Raw genomic sequence first — 24,382 nt, forward strand, 5'->3', positions numbered from 1 at the left:
CCTCTGGAGGGGAGGAACGGCAGTGTGATCTGGAAGTGGCAAAATGTTAAGATTTGACAAAAGTAGGTGTTGAGAACTTTGATATTCAGTATGTAATTCACTATACTAGAAATAGTACAGCCACAACCAACACACACATATACCTATTTAAGCCCAGAATGCTGTTTCAATAATACATTTTAGTGCCCTGTGAGGGGCAGATGCCATACTAGGAATTTGGGGTACAGGTATGAACAAGGCACAGTACCTGCCTTCAAGATAATATCACAGAAGCAGACTTGGGTCCTGATTAACTCTGTCACTGATGGCTAGGATCTGTTCTTTAATCAACAGGCCTGAGACCCTTCAAAGTTCAATGAATGTTTCTGAGGTTTCAGACACCCACCACTGCCCTGCTTCCTTTATCTTTCCTTTACAGAATGAAGATAATGGGCAAACCACGACAATGATTACAGCATAAAACAAAGACGACAACTTCCACACAAACGCAGAAATTACTTTTATTATGTTAAAATATTCCTTAATGAGCTAGCAATTATTTATGTGGAGGAGAGTCCGGAAAACAGGTTCATGACTGAATTATCCTTGTCCTTGATTATATTCATGAATTACAAATATCACACTATTCTCTGGAGTAGCTGTGAAGCTCTACGAGGCTGTGAGATTAGAGGCGCTTCTCCCTGCCTGTTAAGCTGCTCCCATCGCATCACAACAGGATGGACATTATTTCTCTCTTTTGAATTAAATCTTTACAACAGTTCGAATGCTGTAAAAGGAAGCAACATACTAAGTTTTAAATGATACCTTTAAGACCACTAAAATTGTTTTTCGACTCTCCATTGCCTCAAACTCTGTGTCATTATTACATTCTATGATATACAGTTAAAGAGAAAGCTTACCTCTTTCCAGAATGCATCAGTTCAAAGGCTTTGTTAATTTCATCAAAAGACAGATTGTGAGTCACAAATTCATCAACTTTTATCTTTTTGGACATATATTCAGACACCAACTTTGGGACACTTTCAACACTCTTCCATCCTAAAAGAAATCACACATTAATTTATTCAACAAATTCCTGCAATATGCTTGTTACTTAGTGGAGGACACAAACGCATTTAAAAGAATGAATTTTGCCGGGCGCGGCGGCTCAAGCCTGTAATCCCAGCACTTTGGGAGGCCGCGATGGGCGGATCACGAGGTCAGGAGATCGAGACCATCCTGGCTAACCCGGTGAAACCCCGTCTCTACTAAAAAATACAAAAAACTAGCCGGGCGAGGTGGCGGGCGCCTGTAGTCCCAGCTACTCGGGAGGCTGAGGCAGGAGAATGGCATAAACCCGGGAGGCGGAGCTTGCAGTGAGCTGAGATCCGGCCACTGCACTCCAGCCTGGGCGACAGAAGGAGACTCCGTCTCAAAAAAAAAAAAAATGAATTTTTTGATGAGCTAAAGGGTAATGAAAAATCCAAAATAGCATGGAAATGATTTGACAAACACCTTTCAGTTAAGAAGTAAATACTTGAAGATGGCCGAATAGGAAGAGCTCCAGTCTACAGCTCCCAGCGTGAGTGACGCAGAAGACGGGTGATTTCTGCATTTCCAACAGAGGTACCGGGTTCATCTCACTGGGGCTTGTTGGACAGTGGGTGCAGCCCACGGAGTGTAAGCCAAAGCAGGGCAGGGCATCATTTCACCCGGGAAGCACAAGTGTTGGGGAATTCCCTTTCCTAGCCAAAGGAAGCCGTGATAGACGGTACCTGGAAAATTGGGACACTCTCACCCTAATACTGCGCTTTACCAATGGTCTTAGCAAACAGCACACCAGGAGATTATATCCCGTGCCTGGCTTGGAGGTTCCCATACCCACGGAGCCTCGCTCACTGCTAGCATAACAGTCTGAGATTGAGCTGCAAGGTGGCAACAAGGCTGGGTGAGGGGCATCCACCATTGCTGAGGCTTGAGTAGGTAAACAAAGTGGCCCAGGAAGCTCAAACTGGATGGAGCCCACTGCAGCTCAAGGAGGCCTGCCTGCATCTGTAGACTCCACCTCTAGGGACAGGGCATAGCTGAACAAAAGGCAGTAGAAACTTCTGCAGACTTAAAAGTCCCTGTCTGACAGCTTTGAAGAGAGTAGTAGTACTCACAGCATGGAGTTTGAGATCTGAGAACGGACAGACTGCCTCCTCAAGTGGGTCCCTGACCCCCAAGTAGCCTAACTGGGAGGCACCTCCCAGTAGGGGCCTACTGGCACGTCATACGGCCAGATGCCCCTCTGAGATGAAGCTTCCAGAGGAAGGATCAGGCAGCAGCATTTCCCGTTCTGCATTATTTGCTGTTCTGCAGCCTCCACTGGTGATACCCAGGCAAACAGTGTCTGGAGTGGACCTCCAGCAAACTCCAACAGACCTGCAGCTGAGGGTCCTGACTCTTAGAAGGAAAACTAACAAAGGACATCCACACCAAAACCATATCTGTACGTCACCATCATCAAAGACCAAAGGTAGATAAAACCACAAAGATGGGGAGAAACCAGAGCAGAAAAGCTGAAAATTCTAAAAATCAGAGTGCCTCTTCTCCTCCAAAAGAACGCAGCTCTTCGCCAGCAACAGAACAAAGCTGGATGGAGAATGACTTTGATGAGCTGAGAGAAGGCGGCTTCAGACGATCAGTAATAACAAACTTCTCCAAGCTAAAGGAGGATGTTCGAACCCACTGCCAAGAAGCTAAAAACCTTGAAAAAAGATTAGACGAATGGCTAACTAGAATAAACAGCGTAGAGAAGACCTCACCTGATGTAGCTGAAAACCATGGCACGAGAACTACATGACACATGCCCAAGCTTCAGTAGCCTATTCGATCAACTGGAAGAAAGGGTATCAGTGATTGAATATCAAATGAATGAAATGAAGTGAGAAGAGAAGTTTAGAGGAAAAAAGAGTAAAAAGAAACGAACAAAGCCTCTAAGAAATATGGGACCATGTGAAAAGACCAAATCTACGTCTGATTGGTGTACCTGAAAGTGACGGGGAGAATGGAACCAAGCTGGAAAACACTCTGCAGGATATTATCCAGGAGAACTTCCCCAACCTAGCAAGGCAGGCCAACATTCAAATTCAGGAAATACGGAGAACGCCACAAAAATACTCCTTGAGAGGAGCAACTCCAAGACACATAATTGTCAGATTCACCAAAGTTGAAATGAAGGAAAAAATGCGAAGGGCAGCCAGAGAGAAAGGTTGGGTTACCCACAAAGGGAAGCCCATCAGACTAACAGTGGATCTCTCAGCAGAAACTCTAAAAGCCAGAAGAGAGTGGAGGCCAATATTCAACATTCTTAAAGAATTTTCAACCCAGAATTTCATATCCAGCCATAAGTGAAGGAGAAATAAAATCCTTTACAGACAAACAAATGCTGAGAGATTTTGTCACCACTAGGCCTGCCTTACAAGAGCTCCTGAAGGAAGCACTAAGCATGGAAAGGAACAACTGGTACCAGCCACTGCAAAAACACGCCAAATTGTAAAGACCATTGATGCTAGGAAGAAACTGCATCAATTAATAAGCAAAATAACCAGCTAACATCATAATGACAGGATCAAATTCACACATAACAATTTTAACCTTAAATGTAAATAGGCTAAATGTACCAATTAAAAGACACAGACTTGCAAATTGAATAAAGAGTCAAGACCCATCAGTGTGCTATATTCAGGAGAACCATCTCATGTGCAGAGACACAGAAAGGCTCAAAATAAAGGGATGGAGGAAGATCTGCCAAGCAAATGGAAAGCCAAAAAAAGCAGGGGTTGCAATCCTAGTCTCTGATAAAACAGACTTTAAACCAGCAAAGATCAAAAGAGACAAGGCCATTACATAATGGTAAAAGGATCAATTCAACAAGAAGAGCTAACTATCCTAAATATATATGCACCCAATAAGGAGCACCCAGATTCATAAAGCAAGTCCTTAGAGACCTACAAAGAGACTTAGACTCCCACACAATAATAATAGGAGTCTTTAACACCCTACTGCCAACATTAGACAGATCCACGAGACAGAAAGTTAACAAGGATATCCAGGAATTGAACTCAGCTCTGCACCCAAGTGGACCTAATAGTTATCTACAGAACTGTCCACCCAAAATCAACAGATTATACATTTTTCTCAGCACCACATCACACTTATTCCAAAATTGACCACATAGTTGGAAGTAGAGCACTCTTCAGCAAATGTAAAGGAACAGAAATTATAACAAACTCTCTCAGAACACAGTTCAATCAAACTAGAACTCAGGATTAAGAAACTCACTCAAAACCACCTAACTACATGGAAACTGAACAACCTGCTCCTGAATGACTACTGGGTACATAACGAAATGAAGGCAGAAATAAAGATGTTCTTTGAAACCAATGAGAACAAAGACACAACATACCAGAATCTCCGGGACACATTTAAAGCAGTGTGTAGAGGGAAATTTATAGCACTAAATGCCCACAAGAGAAAGCAGGAAAGATCTAAAATTGACACCCTAACATCACAATTAAAAGAACTAGAGAAGCAAGAGCAAACACATTCAAAAGCTAGCAGAAGGCAAGAAATAACTAAGATCAGAGCAGAACTGAAGGAGATAGAGAAGCAAAAATCCCTTCAAAAAAATCAATGAATCCAGAAGCTGGTTTTTTGAAAAGATCAACAAAATTGACAGACCACTAGGAAGACTAATAAAGAAGAAAAGAGAGAAGAATCAAATAGATGAATAAAAAATGATAAAGGGCATATCACCACTGACCCCACAGAAATACAAACTACCATGAGAGAATACTATAAACACCTCTACACAAATGAACTAGAAAATCTAGAAGAAATGGATAAATTCCTGGAATGCACCCTCTGAAGACTAAACCAGGAAGAAGGTGAATCCCTGAATACACCAATAACAGGTTCTGAAATTGAGGCAATAATTAATAGTCTACCAACCAAAAAAAGTCCAGGGCCAGACGGATTCACAGTCGAATTATACCAGAGGTACAAAGAGGAGCCAGTACTATTCCTTCTGAAACTATTCCAATCAATAGGAAAAGAGGAAATCCTCCCTAACTCATTTTATGAGGCCAGCGTCATCCTGATACCAAAGCCTGGCAGAGACACAACAAAAAAAGAATTTTAGACCAATATCACTGATGAACATCAGTGCAGAAATCCTCAATAAAATACTGGCAAACCGAATCCAGCAGCACATCAAAAAGCTTATCCACCATGATCAAGTTGGCTTCATCCCTGGGACACAAGGCTGGTTCAACATATGCAAATCAATAAACGTAATCCATCATATAAACAGAACCAAAGACAAAAACCACATGATTATCTCAATAGATGCAGAAAAGGCCTTTGACAAAATTCAACCGCGCTTCATGCTAAAAACTCTCAATAAACTAGGTATTGATGGGATGTATCTCAAAATAATAAGAGCTATTTATGACAAACCCATAGCCAATCTCATACTGAATGGGCAAAAACTGGAAGCATTCCCTTTGAAAACTGGCACAAGGCAGGGATGCCCTCTCTCACCACTCCTATTCAACATAGTGTTGGAAGTTCTGGCCAGGAAATCAGGCAGGAGAAAGAAAGAAAGGGTATCCAGTTAGGAAAACAGGAAGTCGAATTGTCCCTGTTTGCAGATGACATCACTGTATATTTAGAATACCCCATAGTTTCAGCCCTAAATCTCCTTAAGCTGATAAGCAACTTCAGCAAAGTCTCAGGATACAAAATCAATGTGCAAAAATCACAAGCATTCCTATACACCAGTAACAGACAAACAGAGCCAAATCATGAGTGAATTCCCATTCACAAGTGCTACAAAGAGAATAAAATGCGTAGGAATACAGCTTACAAGGGATGTGAAGGACCGCTTCAAGAACTGCAAATCACTGCTCAACAAAACAAAAGAGGACACAAACAAATGGAAGAACATTCTATGCTCATGGATTGGAAGACTCAATATGGTGAAAATGGCCATACTGCCCAAGGTAAGTTACAGATTCAATGCCATCCCCATCAAGCTACCAATGACTTTCTTCACAGAATTGGAAAAACACTAAAGTTCATATGAAACCAAAAAAGAGCCTGCACTGCCAAGGAAATCCTAAGCAAAAAGAACAAAGCTGGAGGCGTCACACTACCTGACTTACAAACTATACTACAAGGCGACAGTAACCAAAACAGCATGATACTGGTACCAAAACAGATATATAGACCAATGGAACAGAATAGAGCCCTCGGAAATAATACCACACATCTACAACAATCTGATCTTTGACAAATCTGACAAAAACAATAAATGGGGAAAGGATTCCCTATTTAATAAATGGTGCTGGGAAAACTGGCTAGCCGCAAGTAGAAAGCTCAAACTGGATCCCTTCCTTACATGTTATACAAAAATTAATTCAAGAGGGATTAAAGACTTAAATGTTAGACCTAAAACCATAAAAACCCTAGAAGAAAACCTAGGCAACACCATTCAGGACATAGGCATGGGCAAGGACTTCATGACTGAAACACCAAAAGCAATGGCAACAAAAGCCAAAATTGACAAATGGGATCTAATTAAACTAAAGAGCTTCTGCACAGCAATAGAAACTACCATCAGAGTGAACAGGCAACCTACAGAATGGGAGAAAATTTTTACAATCTACCCATCTGACAAAGGGCTAATATCCAGAATCTACAAAGAACTTAAACAAATTTACAGGAAAAAATCAAACAACCCCATCAAAAAGTGGGCAAAGGATATGAACAGACACTTGTCAAAAGAAGACATTTATGCAGCCAACAGATACACAAAAAAATGCTCATCATCACTGGTCATCAGATAAATGCAAATCCAAACCACAATGAGATACCATCTCACACCAGTTAGAATATCGATTATTAAAAATTCAGGAAACAACAGGTGCTGGAGAGGATGTGGAGAAATAGGAACACTTTTACACTGTTGGTGGGACTGTAAACTAGTTCAACCATTGTGGAAGACAGTGTGGCGATTCCTCAAGGATCTAGAACTAGAAATACCATTTGACCCAGCAATTCCATTACTGGGTATATACCCAAAGGATTATAAATCATGCTACTATGAAGACACATGCACATGTATGCTTATTGTGGCACTATTCACAATAGCAAAGACTTGGAACCAACCCAAATGTCCATTAATGATAGACTGGATTAAGAAAATGTGGCACATATACATCATGGAATACTATGCAGCCATACAAAAAGGTGAGCTCATGTCCTTTGTAGGGACATGGATGAAGCTGGAAACCATCATTCTGAGCAAACTATTGCCTACGACAGAAAACTAAACACCGCATGTTCTCACTCATAGGTGGGAATTGAACAATGAGAACACTTGGACACAGGGTGGGGAACATCACACAACGGGGCCTGTCATGGGGTGGGGGAGGTGGCAGGGATAATATTAGGGTATATACCTAATGTAAATGATGAGTTAATGGGTGCAGCACACCAACATGGCACATGTATACATATGTAACAAATGTGCACCTTGTGCACATGTACCCTGGAACTTAAAGTATAATTAAAAAAAAACCAATAAAACTATGGATATAAAAATAGCTATGGATATTAAAAAAAAAGAAGTAAATACTTTTGAGAATTTTCCTTTCTCTGTATTAAGATTTACTAAAACCTCATTAAAGTTTTGGCCTATTGAGACTTTTAAAACTGCCCACGACAGAACTCTGGAAGTCTCAACAACAAGCTTATTTAGGCCCACATCAGCAAAGATTTCTATAATCATGATATTCAAGGAAGGAAAAAAAACTCATATAGTACAGGATTTTATTTCCTTGGTTTTAAATTTAACAATGAAATAGGGATAGCATCTCAGAACAGAAAACTATGAAACTAAAAAATGAAATAGAACTCTTAGCTAAATGGTAAGATTTTAAAGAAAATCAGGTGCTTCAATTTCTCACTGTATCTAAAGAAGCAACACAATCAACAAGAAGCCTTCTACCTTCTAAGGATGCTTTCAACCATATTTCAAACCTCTTTTGAGCCTTTTCCAAACCTCCTCCCTTATATTCTCCACTAATTATTCTTTCCCCACAAATTGTGGGGATTTTTTCTTAAACCTGGTAACTGAGATGACCACAGCCACTCCTGTTCTCTAGACAAAAACTTCTATTATCTTTGGATCATATTTTAGCAATGCAAGGGGCCTCAATGATACAGTGAATTACCCAACCAGCATGTGCCAGAATGAGGCTTCAGTTAGAGGTTACTACCAAGACCCCCTGGATCAGCCAGGCTTGGAATGCCCTTTCAAATACAGCCATGGACAAAGTGATGCCCCCAAATAGCATACACAGCTTACAAAGTTTCTTCTATGATACTCTGCTGTGGCATATATCTAGAGCTTTGAAGAGGAGGGCAAGTCAGATTGACATTTTCTAAGGCAAATTCTGTAGTTATAAAGAAGGAAGACTTTGGCCAAACCCCCCATTTTAGCATACTTTCCAAATCTTTTCTTCTGGCCTTCAAAAAAGCTGGCATAATATGAGGTAGAGGACCTTAAAAGACAACTCGTTAAACACAGATCATTCAAAACACACGCAATGTGATTTTTTTTCTTTAGGAGGATGAAGAAATATAAATATATATATTTTAAAACCCTTTAAAAACTTTAGACTCAATGCAAATAACAAAAGAGAAAATGCAGTAATCTCATCCATTGAATTACCTCCAAAGGCAGTGCCTTTCCATGTGCGACCTGTTACCAGCTGGAATGGACGAGTGGCAATTTCTTCACCTGAAGCAGCTACTCCAACCACCACGCTGACGCCCCAGCCCTTGTGACACGCCTCAAGCGCTGCTCTCTGCAGGCACAGATATGACCAAATCACAGAAGTCAGTGCATTTTCCTGAGAATAACTGCTTCCCAGAAACTTCTAGAGATGCCATTGTTTTTAAAGAAAATGGCAACAAAAGGCCAAACTTAACATTTAGTGAGCTCAATTTCATTGAACAATTTATATTTTCATTTACTACTTTTGTTTTTTTTTGAGATAGTCTCCCTCTGGCACCCAGGCTGGAGTGCAGTGGCATGATCTCGGCTCATGGCAACCTCTGCCTCCCGGGTCCAAGCGATTCTCGTGCCTCAGCCTCCCTAGTAGCTGGGATTACAGGCATGCACCATTGACACCCAGCTAATTTTTGTATTTCTAGTAGAGATGGGGTTTCGTCATGTCCTGGCTGGTCTCGAACTCCTGGCCTCAAGTGATCCACCCACCTTGGCCTCTCAAAGTGTTGGGATTACAGGCGTGAGCCACCATGCCCGGCCTGAACAATTTATTTTAACAAATTAACCTGGTTAAATATTAACATAAATTAAAATAAAGTGTTCATTTGCTTTCTATTTTGAAAAGTAAACTGTAGTTAAACTCTAAAGGATTTAATTTTAAAAAGCAGGCAGCAGAATTAATAGTAATACTTTTACTGAGTGTCTATGTACGTTTCAGTAGATATTGTTACTACAGGTTGATTATCTTTTATCTGAGATACTTGGGACCAGAGCGTTTTGAATTTTGGATTTTTTCGGATTTGGAATATTTGCATCGTATTTATTGGCTGAGCATTCCTAATCTGAAAAGCTCCAATGAGCATTTCCTTTGAGCATCATGTTGGTGCTCAAAGTTTCAGATTTTGGAGCATTTTGGATTTTTGGATTAGGGATAGATGTTCAACCTGTACCTGCATTTTATAGATGAAGAAACTGAGGTTAGAGAAGCTGTTTGTTCAGGGTCACTGGGTTAGTAAGTGGATGTGTATTTGATTCCAAAGCCCATGCTCTGCACAACTGCTTTATTCTGTCTTTTCATTTCATGAGACATGCACTTAGCAGGCACTGAAAGGCAAAGAAACATCTCTTCTCATCCTTCCCTGAGCTGTTCTTGTATCATTTCCCACTGTAGTTCAAATAGATATTTTCCCCTTCTTTCACTAGAATAATTCTTATCAAGAAACTTTCCTTTGCCAAAACAATTTTTAATCTAAAACTGCATTTCAAAAAAAGCAGTTCCATAAATTAAAAAGGAATGAAGCTCATACTCACCATGACCTTCACATTACCAATACATTCAAAGGAATAGTCCACTCCTCCATCAGTCATCTCAATGAGCACTTCCTGGATGGGTTTACTAAAATCCTGAGGGTTAATACATTCAGTGGCTCCAAACTCTTTGGCCCTTGCAAATTTATCTTTATTGATGTCCACGCCAATGATCCGGGATGCACCAGCCACTTTACAGCCCATGATAACTGCCAATCCAACTCCTCCCAGGCCAAAGACCGCACAAACAGAGCCAGGCTCCACCTAGGAGTAAAGACAGTTTATAAAGTACGCATTCTACCAGCGTCAAGAGAATCGCTGGGTTTCATACAGATGGGCCAATTTCACTATTCTAGGACAGTTTCACTGAATTAAATTAGAAGGCAGAAGCAAAATCCCAAGTCAGTCTCTTACCTTGGCAGTGTTCACAGCAGCACCATAACCAGTTGAAATGCCACAACCTAGAAGGCAGACTTTATCCAAAGGTGCTAAAGGATCTATTTTAGCAACAGAGATATCAGCCACAACTGTGTATTCAGAAAATGTGCTGGTTCCCATGTAATGCAAAATTGTCTTTCCTTTGCAAGTAAATCTGCTGGTACCATCTGGCATTAATCCTTTCCCTTGAGTGACTCTAAAGAAAATAAAGAAAAAGGCAAGTTGGAATTAGGTTTCTAAAAACCCACAAGAAAAAGAAATCAGTTTTAAAAATAATGACAATATTCAGAAAGTGTTGTAAACTAAAATTTTGAATGTATTTATTAATTTAGCACCTTGCAGCAATGCCTGATAAACGAAATTTATAAGAGATTTATAATCTTATCCATCTTTTCCAATATTCACTAGCCTTCTAGATCATACTGTTAGAATATTGAACTCATTTTAAGAGGTACAACTTATGGATCAGTTGGAATTATTTTAAAATTCCATCATTAAAACGGTCGGCCGGGTGCAGTGGCTCACTCCTATAATCCCAGTACTTTGGGAAGTTCAGACAGGAGGACAACTTGAATCCAGGAGTTCGAGAGTAGCCTGGGCAACATAGCAACACCCTATCTCTACAAAAAATAAAATTAGCCAGGTGTAGTGGGGCATGCAGGAGTCTGCAGGAGGTTCTGCAGGAGGTTCACTTCAGTCCAGGAGTTTGAGGCTGCAGTGAGCCGTGACTGTGCCACTACATTCCAGCCTGGGTGACAGAATGAGACCCTGTCTCAAAAATAAAAAAAATGAAAAAACCTCTGTGAGCAAATATAAATTCTTAAAGGATAAAGCCAAAACCAGTACCTATGCAAGCAGAAATTACAAACCATTAACCAGATCAGCTGACAAAAACAGATGGCCAAACTGGCTAATTTATATCTTTCAGGAAGCATTTTTCTGAAATGTAACTAACAGTCCTCAATAATGCAAGTTAAATTACCTCTTCACTTTGTTTTGCCTGTGACTTGGTTACACCAATAGGAAAGAAAACCCAAAAAGCTTACAAAGGCCATTGATGCAATAAATGGTAACAAAAATTACTTTTGCTATTCTAAACAGAGGTGATATAACATCTTGCTTAGGAGTACCCACCCTAACGTCAGAGTACTTGGGTTCAAATCCTGTGTCATCTGAGCAAGTTAATTAATCTTTATGCCTTCATTTTCTCACTAGAAAATGCTGAGAAACATAGGTAACTTCCTTTACAGATTGCTATAAAAATCTAATGAGATGTTATATGAGGCTTCAGCATTGTGTCTGGCACAGAATTGATGTTTAGTAATTATGTTATTTTAAATAAAATAAATACTAAAATTGCTTTTTTTTTTTGAGACAGCACAGGCTGGAATGCATAGCTCACCACAGCCTTGAACACTGAGGCAGGAGGATCGCCTGAGCTCAAGTGATCCTCCTGCATCTGAGTACCAAGTAGCTGGTACTACAGGGGCATAGAGACGGGGTCTTGCTATGTTGCCCAGGCTGAACACCGTAATTTGATGTATACTCTTAGCTAAACTCTTTGGAACATACATATGAATAAATACACAGATGAGAAAACAGACTGCCTCTAGATTCAAGAGCAAATACATTTCCTTTGAGAAAAAAACAAATATGACCAGAAACAAAGAACAGGTGACAAAGCTCCATCAAAAAAAATTTTTTTTTTGAGAAAGGTTTTTACTCTGTCATCCAGGTTGGAATGCAGTGGCACATCACTGCTCACTGGAACCTCAACCTCCAGGGCTTGTGATCCTCCCACTACAGCCACTGAGCAGCTGGGACCACAGGCACGTGCTACCAAGTTCGGCTAATTTTTAGAATTTTTTATAGAGAGGGGATTTCACCAAGGTGTGCACGTTGTTCCCTAACCGCTGGACTCAAGTGAACCGCCTGCCTCAGCCTCCCAAAGGGTTGGGATTATAGGTGTGATCCACTGCACCCGACTAAAAGTAACTATTATATCTTAATGAGAACAATTTAAGTTTGGTTAGCCCTCCTTCATGTGAGAAGTCACTGTATTCTAGAGGAGTTTCTTGAACAAAAGGTGATGTGGAATACATTTTATGCTTTGAAAGAATTTCTCAAAATGGTAACAATCACAAAGAACCCATCACCATTACTGTATTTCATGTGTTGCAAAATTTTTCAGACTGTGTTTAAAATTCCCTTTCAAAGCGATTAGTTTTTTTTTTTTTTTTTTTTTGGTTCTGGTTTTACCAAAGTAACAGGATTTGCTTTATAAAATAAATGGAATTTTGTTTTCCAAAAATATAAACTAATTTTGTCAATAACAAACAAATGGATCTCCCATACAATGCTGGTGCAAGTGTAAACTGGTACAAGTATACCAGAGAGCTGTAGATGCATATCCTATGACTCAGCAATTATAATCTCAAGAAAATGCTCAAGAGAAAGCAATGCTTATATCCATCAAAAGACATGTATAAGGAAGAATGTTCCTAGCAGCATTAACTGTAACCACCCAAAACTGGAGTAACCTAAATGTCCATCAACAGGAGAACAGATCAATACTGGTATTTTGAATGCAATAAGACAGAGTAACAAAAAAGAACTACTGACGCATATGCAGCTTGATATATCTCACAGACATTATAAAAGAAAGAAACCTGACAAAACAGCATGCACTGCATGACTCTATTTATACAAAGGTCACAGTGAAAGGAATCAGGACCGTGGTAACCTAGGAGGGAGGTAGGTTCTGACTTGGAAGGGACATGAGGGGCCTTGTCAGGTGCTGGCAGGGTTCTCTATCTTGATCTGGGTGATGTTCAAACCAACAGGTGTTTACATACATAATTATTCATTGAGCTGTACACTTAAGATCTATACACCTTAAGTGCTTAATAATATGCATGCTCTATCTCAATTTAAAAGAAAATGGAACACACACAAGGGGATCTTAAATTTCCTCAAAGAGGTAGTTCTTTCAGTGTTGTTACCTACTACAATAAAAACAACTACCTTTTCTGTGTCAAGGAGTTAGGTTATCTCCTGCAGTCTTCCTAATAGCCTTAGTGGGTAAGTTTTATTACTCTCACTTACTGGACAGTAAAATGGTTCATAAAAATGATTTTGTTTAATCTCGCAAGCATGTTTTTCCTTACTACATAGTTTGGCAAATTTAGCCTACTGTTTTGTGAAGAGAATGGGTACCGAAAATTCTGTTTTATATCTTAATGGCTGGTGATACTGGACAAACCCCTTAGTTCCTCTTTTTTTTCTGTAAGAAAAGTCAGTATATTTATGGTTTGTTTTATAAAAGTTACTATAATACAATGGTACATAGTATTGAATTCACAAAAATATGAACAAATTTTTATAGCAAGACACACTCACAATGAAAACACTGCTTCAAAGCAAGTTACATCCAGATGACAGTGTCTATACACACAAACATCCTAAAATTTAATGGTTCTTTTCTTTGCAGCAGGAGGGAGGGAGAGAAAAGAAAAAAGATAGCAGATACCCTCAACTCTTCAAAAGCAGAGATTTGTTCAATGAAAAATAAAGGAGTTGAAAGAAAAATGAGCCAACAAATTTCCAGATTATGACAAACCATTCCAGGGCAGGGTTGGCGGTGGTGGTGGGGGGGGGCGGGGTGGCACGGTAGGGGATCCTGGGGAGAGGGAGGGCCCAGCTGCCTTTGTGAAGACCAGCCAAGGTTAACATGCAGCACCATAGCTGGCAAGGTGAGGCCAGGGTGAGGCATAAGGTGGAGTCACTCCCCTGGTCTCTTCACATCCCCACTACTTCTTTCTTTCATGGGGCAGAGAGGAAACAGAATGCAGACACCCCTTGGGGGCTGTACAAGTTACTTAAATCAGCCACCTCTATAAGCTACACATTTCCTCATGTGAAAAATAAATGTTTCTTCAGTTGCACAATTAGGCAGAAAACTACAAATGGTAGAGAAGGTTGCTGCTGTGCCCAGGTACCCTCTCTGTGTCAAAACTTCTTAATTTCTGAGTCTTCTCTCATCTGTGAAAACGGGGATAGTAGTGAGGTTGCTATAAAGATGGAATGAAACCACGGATACACAATGCACTATATAAACTGCCACATAATTATTTATTCTTATCATTGTTAATATGACCTTGTGGAACAGGAATTAAAAGAAATTAAAGAATGTGTAAGCAAAAACTCAGTTATATGTAAGAAAACCCAATTTCCCCTGAGGAAGAGAAAGAGCTGGAGTCCTTTAAAATTAACTGCCTGTTTTTCTATGGCTAGTGAGCCTTATCTCTCCCTTTCCCAGGCACTGTGAAGACTCTGTTTCTCTAGCTGTGCAGCTGCAAGGTCACAGACAAATAATCTCAAGTCGTAAAACATGTTGTTCCTTGAAAAGTAAGAAATGATGTAATGCATGTCTCAACTGAATAACTGTCTTTGTTTCTCGCTTCTGTAATATGCTCCCCCCTGCAGAGATCTCTCCCCGCCCCACGAAATGCTTAAAAGGTGTCTTGACTCTTTGTTTGGGGCTCAGTCCTTTGGATGTTAATCCAACTGGGTTGGCGCACCTAAATAATTAAATAATTCCTCCTCAACCCCTCAGTCTCTCTGATTCCTTAATTTTCCCGTAGCACTTGTGTTTTAAGAAGAATATAAAAAGATACTAACCTTATCTTCTGGCAAAGGTTAGTTTTAGGATTCAGACAAAATTTGCATTCTCCACACTGTGGGATGTAAAGTGGGATGACAGTGTCACCTGGAAACAAATGCAAAGACATCCTGAACAGGTAGTATCTATTTCTAAATGAAAACATCAGCCTTTGCAAATTCCTGTCAACTGATGTGGCTTTGCAAAGTTAACAACTTCAACTCTTAGAACTTTACCTAGGTAACATCATTCAGATACCGTCTGACCATGCAAAGAGTATGTTTCAATATTTTTATCTAAATGAAACTCTTTAAACAATAACTGAAAAACAATGAAGTTATACGCTTCAAAATCCTGCTTCATTGATGCATCTCTAAAAATTCTTCCAAAATTGGTTTTGGAAATGTACTTAAAAAGTTTCACACAAACGGTAGTCTGCAAAATCAGAGAGAAAAAAAAATCCAAATATTTGTGCTTCCCAGATGAGGAATAAACTCTCTTGACAATCTACTTAGATGATACCTATTAATATGTAGTGGGTAGTTTTATCAGAAAAACAATTTCCCCATAGGAATAAGCCAAAATCATCAAACAAGTGGTTCAAATCTCTCCTCACCCGCCTTCAGTTTAGTAACTCCCTCGCCAACACTTTCCACAATTCCAGCACCTTCATGTCCCAAGATCACTGGAAAACAACCCTCAGGATCAGCTCCACTCAGGGTATAGGCATCGGTGTGGCAAACTGCAGTGGCAATGATCTATTAGGACATTAAAACAATGAATGTTTAAGTGTGTGTGCATGCAATTCAGAGGTACGGATACAAGAAAAGTCATTTTATTATAATACTGTATTTCACTGACTCTAAGACACATTTCTTTCATATTTTAACCTCTCTGAATTCAGCATGTGCTTATAATCCATGGCATCTTAACAATTAGAATTGGCAGCAATTTTTTAGTGGTACTTAAAAGCAATGGTGCATTTGTATGCAATGAAATAGGGAACATCCAGTCCCCCTTTCAGTGCATGTTAGCAAGAGAAGGTGAACAAGGTCATTTTATGGGCACCATGCCTTCAAGCATGGAGAGAAACATCACCTGTGTGCAAAACAGGTGGACTCCATCTCACTGCTAGTTTTCTCATGACAGCTGGGAAATATGATTTTTAAAGAGGTAATGACTACTTCAGAAATATGCCAGTCTGTTTGAGTCTGGGCCAAAATTCAGAACTTTGAGAGGAACCAACTCCCTTTTTACAAACCAGACACAAGTTCTATTTAAATGAGCCTGTTATCTCTCTCTGGCTATATTATATAATAATAATAATAATATTATTATTATTTTTATTATTATTTGAGAAAGAGTCTCGCTCTGTCACCCAGGCTGGAGTGCAGTGGCATGATCTTGGCTCACCGCAACCTCCGCCTCCTGGGTTCAAGTGATTCTCCTGCTTCAGCCTCCTGAGTAGCTGGGATTGCAGGCGCGTACCACCAGGCCCGGCTAATTTTTTGTATTTTTAATAAACATGGGGTTTCACCATGCTGGCCAGGCTGGTCTTGAACTCCTGACCTTGTGATCTGCCCACCTTGGCCTCCCAAAGTGCTGGCATTATAGGCGTGAGCCACCATGCCCGGCTGTAACTTATCTTTTAAAGCCACCAAAAGCACAGAAAGGCAAAATCTTGGAGTAGTTCTATTTATGTGTCTCTGCTCCTGGCTTATATATCCATTTACAATGTAACAATCTTTGCTACCTGTCTGCAGTTTTGCAGGGAAGATGACTGTACTCATTGTGTCCATACTGCTCAATGAGTACAATGAATACCCACTGATTGTGAGCTGTATGGGCCCTTAATATATCCAGGACAAACATCTTCTTCAGTGGCAAAATCACAATCAGCTTAATTTCTGAATTTGAAGAAAAAAAAGCACTATTAATTAAAAGATTTCAAATTCCTGGGTATGGGTTGGAAAGGACCTTAAGATGTTATTTGGGCCAGTTGCGGTGGCTCATACCTGTAATCCCAGCTCCTTGGGGGGCCGAGGTGTATGGATCACTTGAGGTCAGGAGTTGGAGATCAGCCTGACCAACAGGGTGAAACTCCGTCTCTACTAACAATACAAAAATTAGCCAGGCATAGTGGCGCATGTCTGTAATCTGAGCTACTAGGGAGGCTGAGGCAGGAGAATTGCTTGAACCTGGGAGGCAGGGGTTGCAGTGAGCCGAGATCGCACCACTGCATTCCAGCCTGGGCAACAGAGTGAAACTCTGTCTCAAAAAAAAAAGAAAAAAGATGTTATTTGGTCCTGGTCTGCTCCACCTGGTATGTGGGATCTTTGGGGGCATGAGCCAGTATGTGTGGTGTGTTTTCAAAGTGAGATGGTGGGGGAAGTATATTCCAAGTCACAGGTCTTATTTGCTGTGACTCTTTTCCTAGAATGTTAATGATCACTACTCTAAAGCACTAATTTTATATCAAAACAAGTAGAGAGTAGTAGAATGCTAAACACATGAAGTTTTCTACATGCCAAAGTTTCAAAGATCTCTCCAACTGGCTGCCTTGTACAATATGCCTCTCTCCAGGGGTAACATCATTTCTCTGCCACCAGAGGTTGAGAAGCACTAGAATAATGAATTCCCTGAATCCTACCCTTGTCCGCCAGGGTGGGTGCATTTTAAAGCTCTCTAAGCAAGCTGACTTCACTTGCTTGTTGCTCTATTCAATCAGGAGCCTCTTCTCAAATCTTGTTTAGTTGCTGTAGCAAAAGTGAAGAGGCATTTTAACCAGAGCGACTCCATCTTGAATAGGCACTGGGTAAAATAAGGCTGAGACCTACCGGGCTGCATTCCCTGGATGCTAGGCATTCTTAATCACAGCATTCTTAATCACAGAATGAAGTAGGAGGTTGGCACAAGATACATGTCAGAAAGACCCTGCTGATAAGACAGGCTGGGATAGAGAAGCCGGCAAAAACCCATCAAAACCAAGACGGCAATGAAAGTGACCTCTGGTCATCCTCAAGGCTCATTATAGGCTAATTATAGTGCATCTGTATACCAAAACGGAGTCTCACCAGTGCCATGAGTTTACAAATGCCACGGCAATGTCATGAAGTTACCCTATATGGTCTAAAAGGGGGAGGAATCCTTAGTTCTGGGAATTGCCCACCCCTTTCTTGGAAAACTCATGAATAACCCTTTGTTTAGCATATAATCAAGAAATAACTATAGGTATACTCGGTTGAACAGCCCATATTGCTGCTCTGTCTATGGCGTAGCTATTCTTTTATTTCTTTGCTTCTCTAATAAACTTGCTTTTACTTTACTCTATGAACTCACTCCAAATTCTTCCTTGCGTGAGGTACAAGAACCCACTCTGGGTGTCAGAATAAGGAACCCTTTCTGGTAACATTTCTTCTTTTGTTTCTAATGTGTCAGCATATATTTAAAGTTATGTAATCAGCAGAAAAATGAGTATCCTACAGAGTTACCTTAAACCCAAACTGCAGAAGATAAATTGCAATAATCCAATGACCCATGGGGATAGCTGTTCAGCCCAAGATCAAAGCTAAAAAAGATGGAGAAGCATGCTGCAAAGGTGAGTGATAAGAGAAGGATGTTATGATTGTAAGGCTGGATGACTTTTCAATATCTTTCCTTTGACACTGTCCTTTGGGATTTATCCTCTGCAGATCTCAGATCTACTCATCTATCCAGAGACCTCCTTGTGTCTTTTCTTTTTTTTCCCAGTGCCTTAAATATATCATTACCTTGATTCGAACTTCATGAGCCTTTGGGGGTGCCACCTCTATCTCCTCTATGGAGAGAGGCTTTCCAGCCTCCCAAGCAACTGCAGCCTTGCACTTGATAACCTGAAGTGGGGAAAAAAGGGAGTAAGCTGTTTATCCTTCTAAACAAATAACTACTTAATAGCCAATTTAGATACAGATTAATGCTAACCTTAAAAAGTATATCACAGATTCACAAAGAAACATATGTTTCCAAGTGACATGTTTTTAGATTTCATACAAATAGTATACATCAAAAATGATTTAATTGAGATGATTACCTGGTCAGATAGAAAAGCATCTTTTGGTTAAAAAGTTGTACTCATCAAATATTTAATGGCCCTCTACAATGCATAAGCAAGAGCAGGTTAAGAACACAAGTTCCGAGAGAATCTGATTCAGCAGGTCTGGCATGGTGTCCGAGAAATCTGCATGCTTAACATGTGCCGCAAGAAATTCTTTTGATCAGGCTGTTCTGAATACCACTGGTTTGGTGCAAAATTGCAAGGTGGGAAGGAGGATTAGGAATGTAACAATGAGGAGCTATATCCCTTGTAACCGCACCGGCCAATACAGCAGCCACCTGCACTTAGAAAATGACCACAGGCCGGGCATGGTAGCTCACGCCTGTAATCTCAGCACTGTGGGAGGCTGAGGCAGGCAGATCATGAGGTCAGGAGTTCAAGACCAACCTGGCCAGCATGGTGAAACCTCGTCTCTACAAAAATACAAAAATTAGCTGGGCATGGTGGTGCACATCTGTGTGGTCCTAGCTACTCAGGAGGCTGAGGCAGGAGAACGGCTTGAACCTGGGAGGTGGAGACTGCAGTGAGCCAAGATTGTCCCACTGCACTCCAGCCTGGGCAACAGAGCGAGACATCATCTCAAACAAAACAAACAAAAAAACAAACAAAAAAAGAAAACAGAGATATGCTATAAATATAGCTGGACTTTGAACACTTAGTTCAAAGAAAAGTAAAAATACTCATTAACAGTATTTTAAAAAATACTGCTTACATGTTGAAATGGTATTTTGATTATGTTAAGTAACATTATTTATGTTATAAATAAACTATTAAAACTTCACTTTTTCCTTTTCAATGTGGCTACTGAAAAATTTTAAATTACACAAGTGACTAATGTATCTATAGCACACAGAGCTGCTTTAGAGATTATAGTCAGTATACCCTCCACAACCAGAGAACCATACGTAATGAGAAAGGTCCTGATTAGTTTACATTACACTTGAGAAATGCATTGACAGACTAAAGGTTGTAAACCACTGGGTTTACAGGAGACAGATTTTAAAGTTAATAATTACAAAGAGTGTGATTTAAAGAGACAGGCACAAAGTAATACAGAAAGCAAAAAAAGTAGATTAAGAGCGTAACTTTGCTTGGTTTGGGAGAGCTTCACTTCTAACCCGGATACTGAAGGATGAGGAAAAAGTAATTATAAATGGTGATAAAACACCTATATATAGGGTGATTGTGAGGACTGAGTAAGAATGAATACGAAGTCCCTGGCCGGGTGTGGTGGCTCAAGTCGCCTGTAATCCCAGTACTTTGGGAGGCTGAGGTGGGTGGATCATGAGGTCAGGAGATCGAGACCATCCTGGCTAGGTGAAACCCAGTCTCTACTAAAAATACAAAAAATTAGCCGGGCGAGGTGGCGGGTGCCTGTAGTCCCAGCTACTGGGGAGGCTGAGGCCTAGATCGCACCACTGCACTCCAGCCTGGGCGACAGAGCTAAAAAAAAAAAAAAAAAAAAAAGGAATGAATATGAATATGAAGTCCCTAACACAATTCTTGGAGCAGCATAGCTTTGCAAAGTAAGTTAGTAGTTATTGACAGCAATAGAACAAACGGTTGAGGAAAAGGAGAGGTGAACTAGATAGAGATAAAAAGAATGGCCTCTGTAGGCCGGGCGCGGTGGCTCACACCTGTAATCCCAACACTCTGGGAGGCCGAGATGGGTGGATCACCTGAGGTGAGGAGTTCGAGACCAGCCTGGCCAACACGGCGAAACTCCCGTCTCTACTAAAAATACAAAACTTAGCCGGGCATGGTGGCGGGCGCCTGTAATCCCAGCTACTCGGGAAGCTGAGACAGGAGAATTGCTTGAACCCGGGAGGCGGAGGTTGCAGTGAGCCAAGATCGAGCCACTGCACTCCAGCCTGGGCAACAAAGAGTGAAACTCCATCTGAACTGGAAAAAAAAAAAAAAAAAAAAAGGAAAAAAGAATGGCCTCTGTAAATTGGTGAGGCTGGAAATGATCGTTTTTTAAAAGTAAATTGCAGATATTAAATCTTATAGTACAAAGAATCAGACAATGCATTAGAATCTTTTTCACTTCAATGTGCCATAAATTTCAACTCCACAAGTCAGATTCAGAATACTAACAATTAAGTTATGCAACCTAAAAATCCAAAGAGACAAGAATACTAAATTTGATGGCCTGCTCCCCTTTAAAAAATGTCTTACAGGAGCCTAACCTTTCCTTTTTACTGACAATTCTAAGCAAAACAAAGTCCCACTCTAAATCCGCGGGAAATGGCACTACTTCAACATTTGAACTATAGTAACAATTACAATCTTTCACATTCTGTGAACAAAGACACTCAGCAATAAGGAAGAGCAACTACCAGTTTAAGTCTGAAAGACTGTTTAGAGTTTCTTTCAAACTCCAATATGTTAAGGCCATATGTCTTACTAGAAAATGTCCAAATTTGCAAAGCATTAAAATAATCAGCAATTTTAGACTATTTATTCGTAATTTCTGCCTTTCTTTACTGTCTAATGTGTATTTTATGAACTAGTCAGAGAGGAGCAGACCTGGGTCGGAATCCCAGTCCGCCATCACAACCGACCTCAAATCACAGTTTTTGATAAGATGTCCCCATCTCGCGGAGGTGTTTGTTATGTGAGGACTAGAGGGAAGATAAATCTCTTGGTGTTCAAGCGCTCGAAAACGTTTCTGAAAGGGACGTAGGGGTCTTTCCAAAATACACTCCTTGGAGGCACAATAATTAAGGCGTAGGCTCAATTATGAAACACAAGCAACCTAGGAGTTAGGAGCACGGGCTCTGGCTGCAGCTCTGCCAAGTATGCAAGCTGCAAGAATGACTCAGAGTGAGTTACTTAACTTCGTGTTAAGAAGCAATGCGTGGCCGCTCCTAAGCCATTTCCACTGGGATACCGTCCTGACCAGCCCCTGCCCCCCACTCTCCGGCTCTCCCACCCCCACCCCGTTCCGGTTGTCCCAGAAGCAGCAAAGAAAGCTGCTTCCCAACTGAAGAGCCGAGACAAAGCTTCCTTCTCTTTCTGCCCTGCTGAGCCGCTCGCCGGGGCCCAGTTTCAGAACCAGGAGCCAGATCCCGTCCTGGGCCGAGCCTCGCGCATCCCCGAGGACAGCAGCCTGGTCCCATGCCATGCAGTCCCTCCCTAGTACTCAGGGCCCTCCGCTCAGCGGGCGCTACCTGGTTCGCCATGTCCACGGGTTTTGGTCAGCATGGGGTGCGGATGTTCCGACTGGGCTGCGCGGCGACCGCGGCGTGGGCGTGGCGAGCGCCTAGCGAGGGGGCGGAGCGTGGGGGCGAGCTTGCAATGGCGTCGACCGGAAGGGCGGTGCTCGAGCTGTGGTGCGTGCCCCTAGTTTGTAGATTCCCGGGTGCACTCGCTGGCGAGGCTGTGCGGCGCCGGTTTCGTGGCTAAAATCCGACAGCCTTATTGCAGAACTTGTTTCTTTGTCCGGGAAGGGCTCCCCTGTGTAACTTTACACCAGTTATCGTAGATGAGGCTTGCAAATTACAGATGTGGACGGTGAGGGAACGGGAATTTCACTGATAGCGCCTGAGAACCAGTAAGAGACCTGCAACAGCTTTGTGCTCCACTGGCAAATGCTTCCTCCTCTAATACGCATTATGTGTGCTTGCAGACACAAGGAGTAAGATACAGCCCCTCAAGGGACTCGCCATAGGGAGAGGACACAGAGCTGTGGGAATAAAGGGGCCACAAAGAAAGACAGAGGCGTTTGCTGAAAACTTCCCAAGCTCCCATTCCAGCAGTTCCTGAAGGGTAGGTAGGATTTTGGGGAGACAGTAGAACGTGGGCAGAGTTGGAAGGAGGAGATGAGGGGAACAAAACGTCTCCTGATCCTGGACAGTTTGATGTGTTAAGAGTGGGCCAGAGTGTAGAGAGAGAGAATGGAGTATTTTTGCCGGTTTACACTTTGTTTGAGACAGAGTCTCGCTCTGTCGCCCAGGCCGGAGTGCAGTGGTGCGATCTCGGGTCACTGCAACCTCCGCCTCCTAGATTCAAGCGATTCTCGTGCCTCAGCGACCTGAGTAGCTGGGATTACAGGCAGACGCCACCACGCTGGCTCAATTTTGTATTTTTAGTAGAAATGGGGAGTGGGGTCCGGGGGGCGGGGGGTGGTCTCACCATGTTGGCCAGGCTGATCTCGAACTCCTAACCTCAAGTGATTCGCCCACCTCAGCCTCCCAAAGTGCTGGTATTACAGGCATGAGCCACTGCACCTGGCCTGCTGGTTTACTCTTAAACTCTGTTGTAAATGCTGGATTTTGTTAAAATAGCTCTATCAGACACACTGCTCTTCTCTGTTTTTCAGTCTTTTTCATGGCTTTTTTCCTGGGTACATATGGTAAGATTATGTCCAAAGTCTTTCCATTCCTTCACTCCACTCTCTCACTCACACTATGGCTTTTAACTTCTATTTATGGAAAGATGACTACCAGATTATTATCTCCAGCCAGGATGGCCCCCCTAAACTCCAGACGTGGACTGGATTTCTGTCTGCATTAGGATATCTCACAATCGAATGCAACTCCTAAAACTCATATTAATATTTTCTCCTTAAAGGGACTCTTCCCTCTGTGTGTTGACACTCTTCACGTACTTGCCCCAGCCAGAAACATGAGAGTCAACTTCTCCCTCTCCCTCAGTCCCTGCATTCAGTTTGTCACCAAACCCTAAATATCTATCTGGTCTTGTGCCCCTCTCTCCCCACTGCTGCTGCGTTAGTTCAGGCTTTCATAATTTCTTACAGGATTACTGAAAGATCCGCCCATCTGATTTCTTTGATGCCAGGCCCTTGAATCTGATACTTGAAAGCCCTGTTAGTGGCGTAACACTAATCAAAACGTAACATCAATCAATGCCATTTCCTAATTTCCTTCAATAATTTTTGAATGATGTAGGCTATAAACAAATACCATTCTTCTATTTAAAAATATTCAAGGGAGAACAAATGGATAAAATCCAAAGTCTTTAGGCCAGTCAGGCCCTGAATTACTTCATTCTGTATATGTCTCTATCCTTATTTCCTGCTCTTCTGCCAAATTTCACA

At 41.4% G+C, this 24,382-nt stretch overlaps 1 protein-coding gene and 1 long non-coding RNA gene across 3 annotated transcripts in view; one reads left to right on the forward strand and one right to left on the reverse strand.

Moving 5' to 3' along the window:
* Positions 1-475: 475 nt before the first annotated feature.
* On the reverse strand, positions 476-22,558 carry ADH5 (alcohol dehydrogenase 5 (class III), chi polypeptide). Its single transcript, XM_005555515.5, has 9 exons — positions 22,494-22,558; positions 18,998-19,099; positions 15,844-15,985; positions 15,248-15,335; positions 10,544-10,763; positions 10,133-10,393; positions 8,762-8,897; positions 900-1,038; positions 476-766 (listed from the first exon to the last, which is right to left on the reverse strand). The coding sequence occupies exons 1-9, from the start codon at positions 22,503-22,505 to the stop codon at positions 742-744; spliced, it is 1,125 nt and encodes a 374-aa protein (XP_005555572.2). The 5' UTR covers positions 22,506-22,558; the 3' UTR covers positions 476-741.
* A 114-nt stretch (positions 22,559-22,672) lies between these two features.
* Positions 22,673-24,382, forward strand: part of LOC107129794 (uncharacterized) — a 29,876-nt gene continuing 28,166 nt past the window's right edge. Inside the window, exons 1-2 of one of the 2 annotated variants that reach the window (XR_012434971.1) lie at positions 22,673-22,876; positions 22,952-23,091. This is a non-coding gene — a long non-coding RNA (uncharacterized lncRNA). Of the gene's footprint in view, positions 22,877-22,927; positions 23,092-24,382 lie in introns of those variants that run through there. The other variant, XR_010586920.2, reaches the window with a different exon arrangement.

The sequence above is a fragment of the Macaca fascicularis genome, chromosome 5, assembly GCF_037993035.2.
Source record: "Macaca fascicularis isolate 582-1 chromosome 5, T2T-MFA8v1.1".
Lineage (NCBI taxonomy): Eukaryota > Metazoa > Chordata > Mammalia > Primates > Cercopithecidae > Macaca > Macaca fascicularis.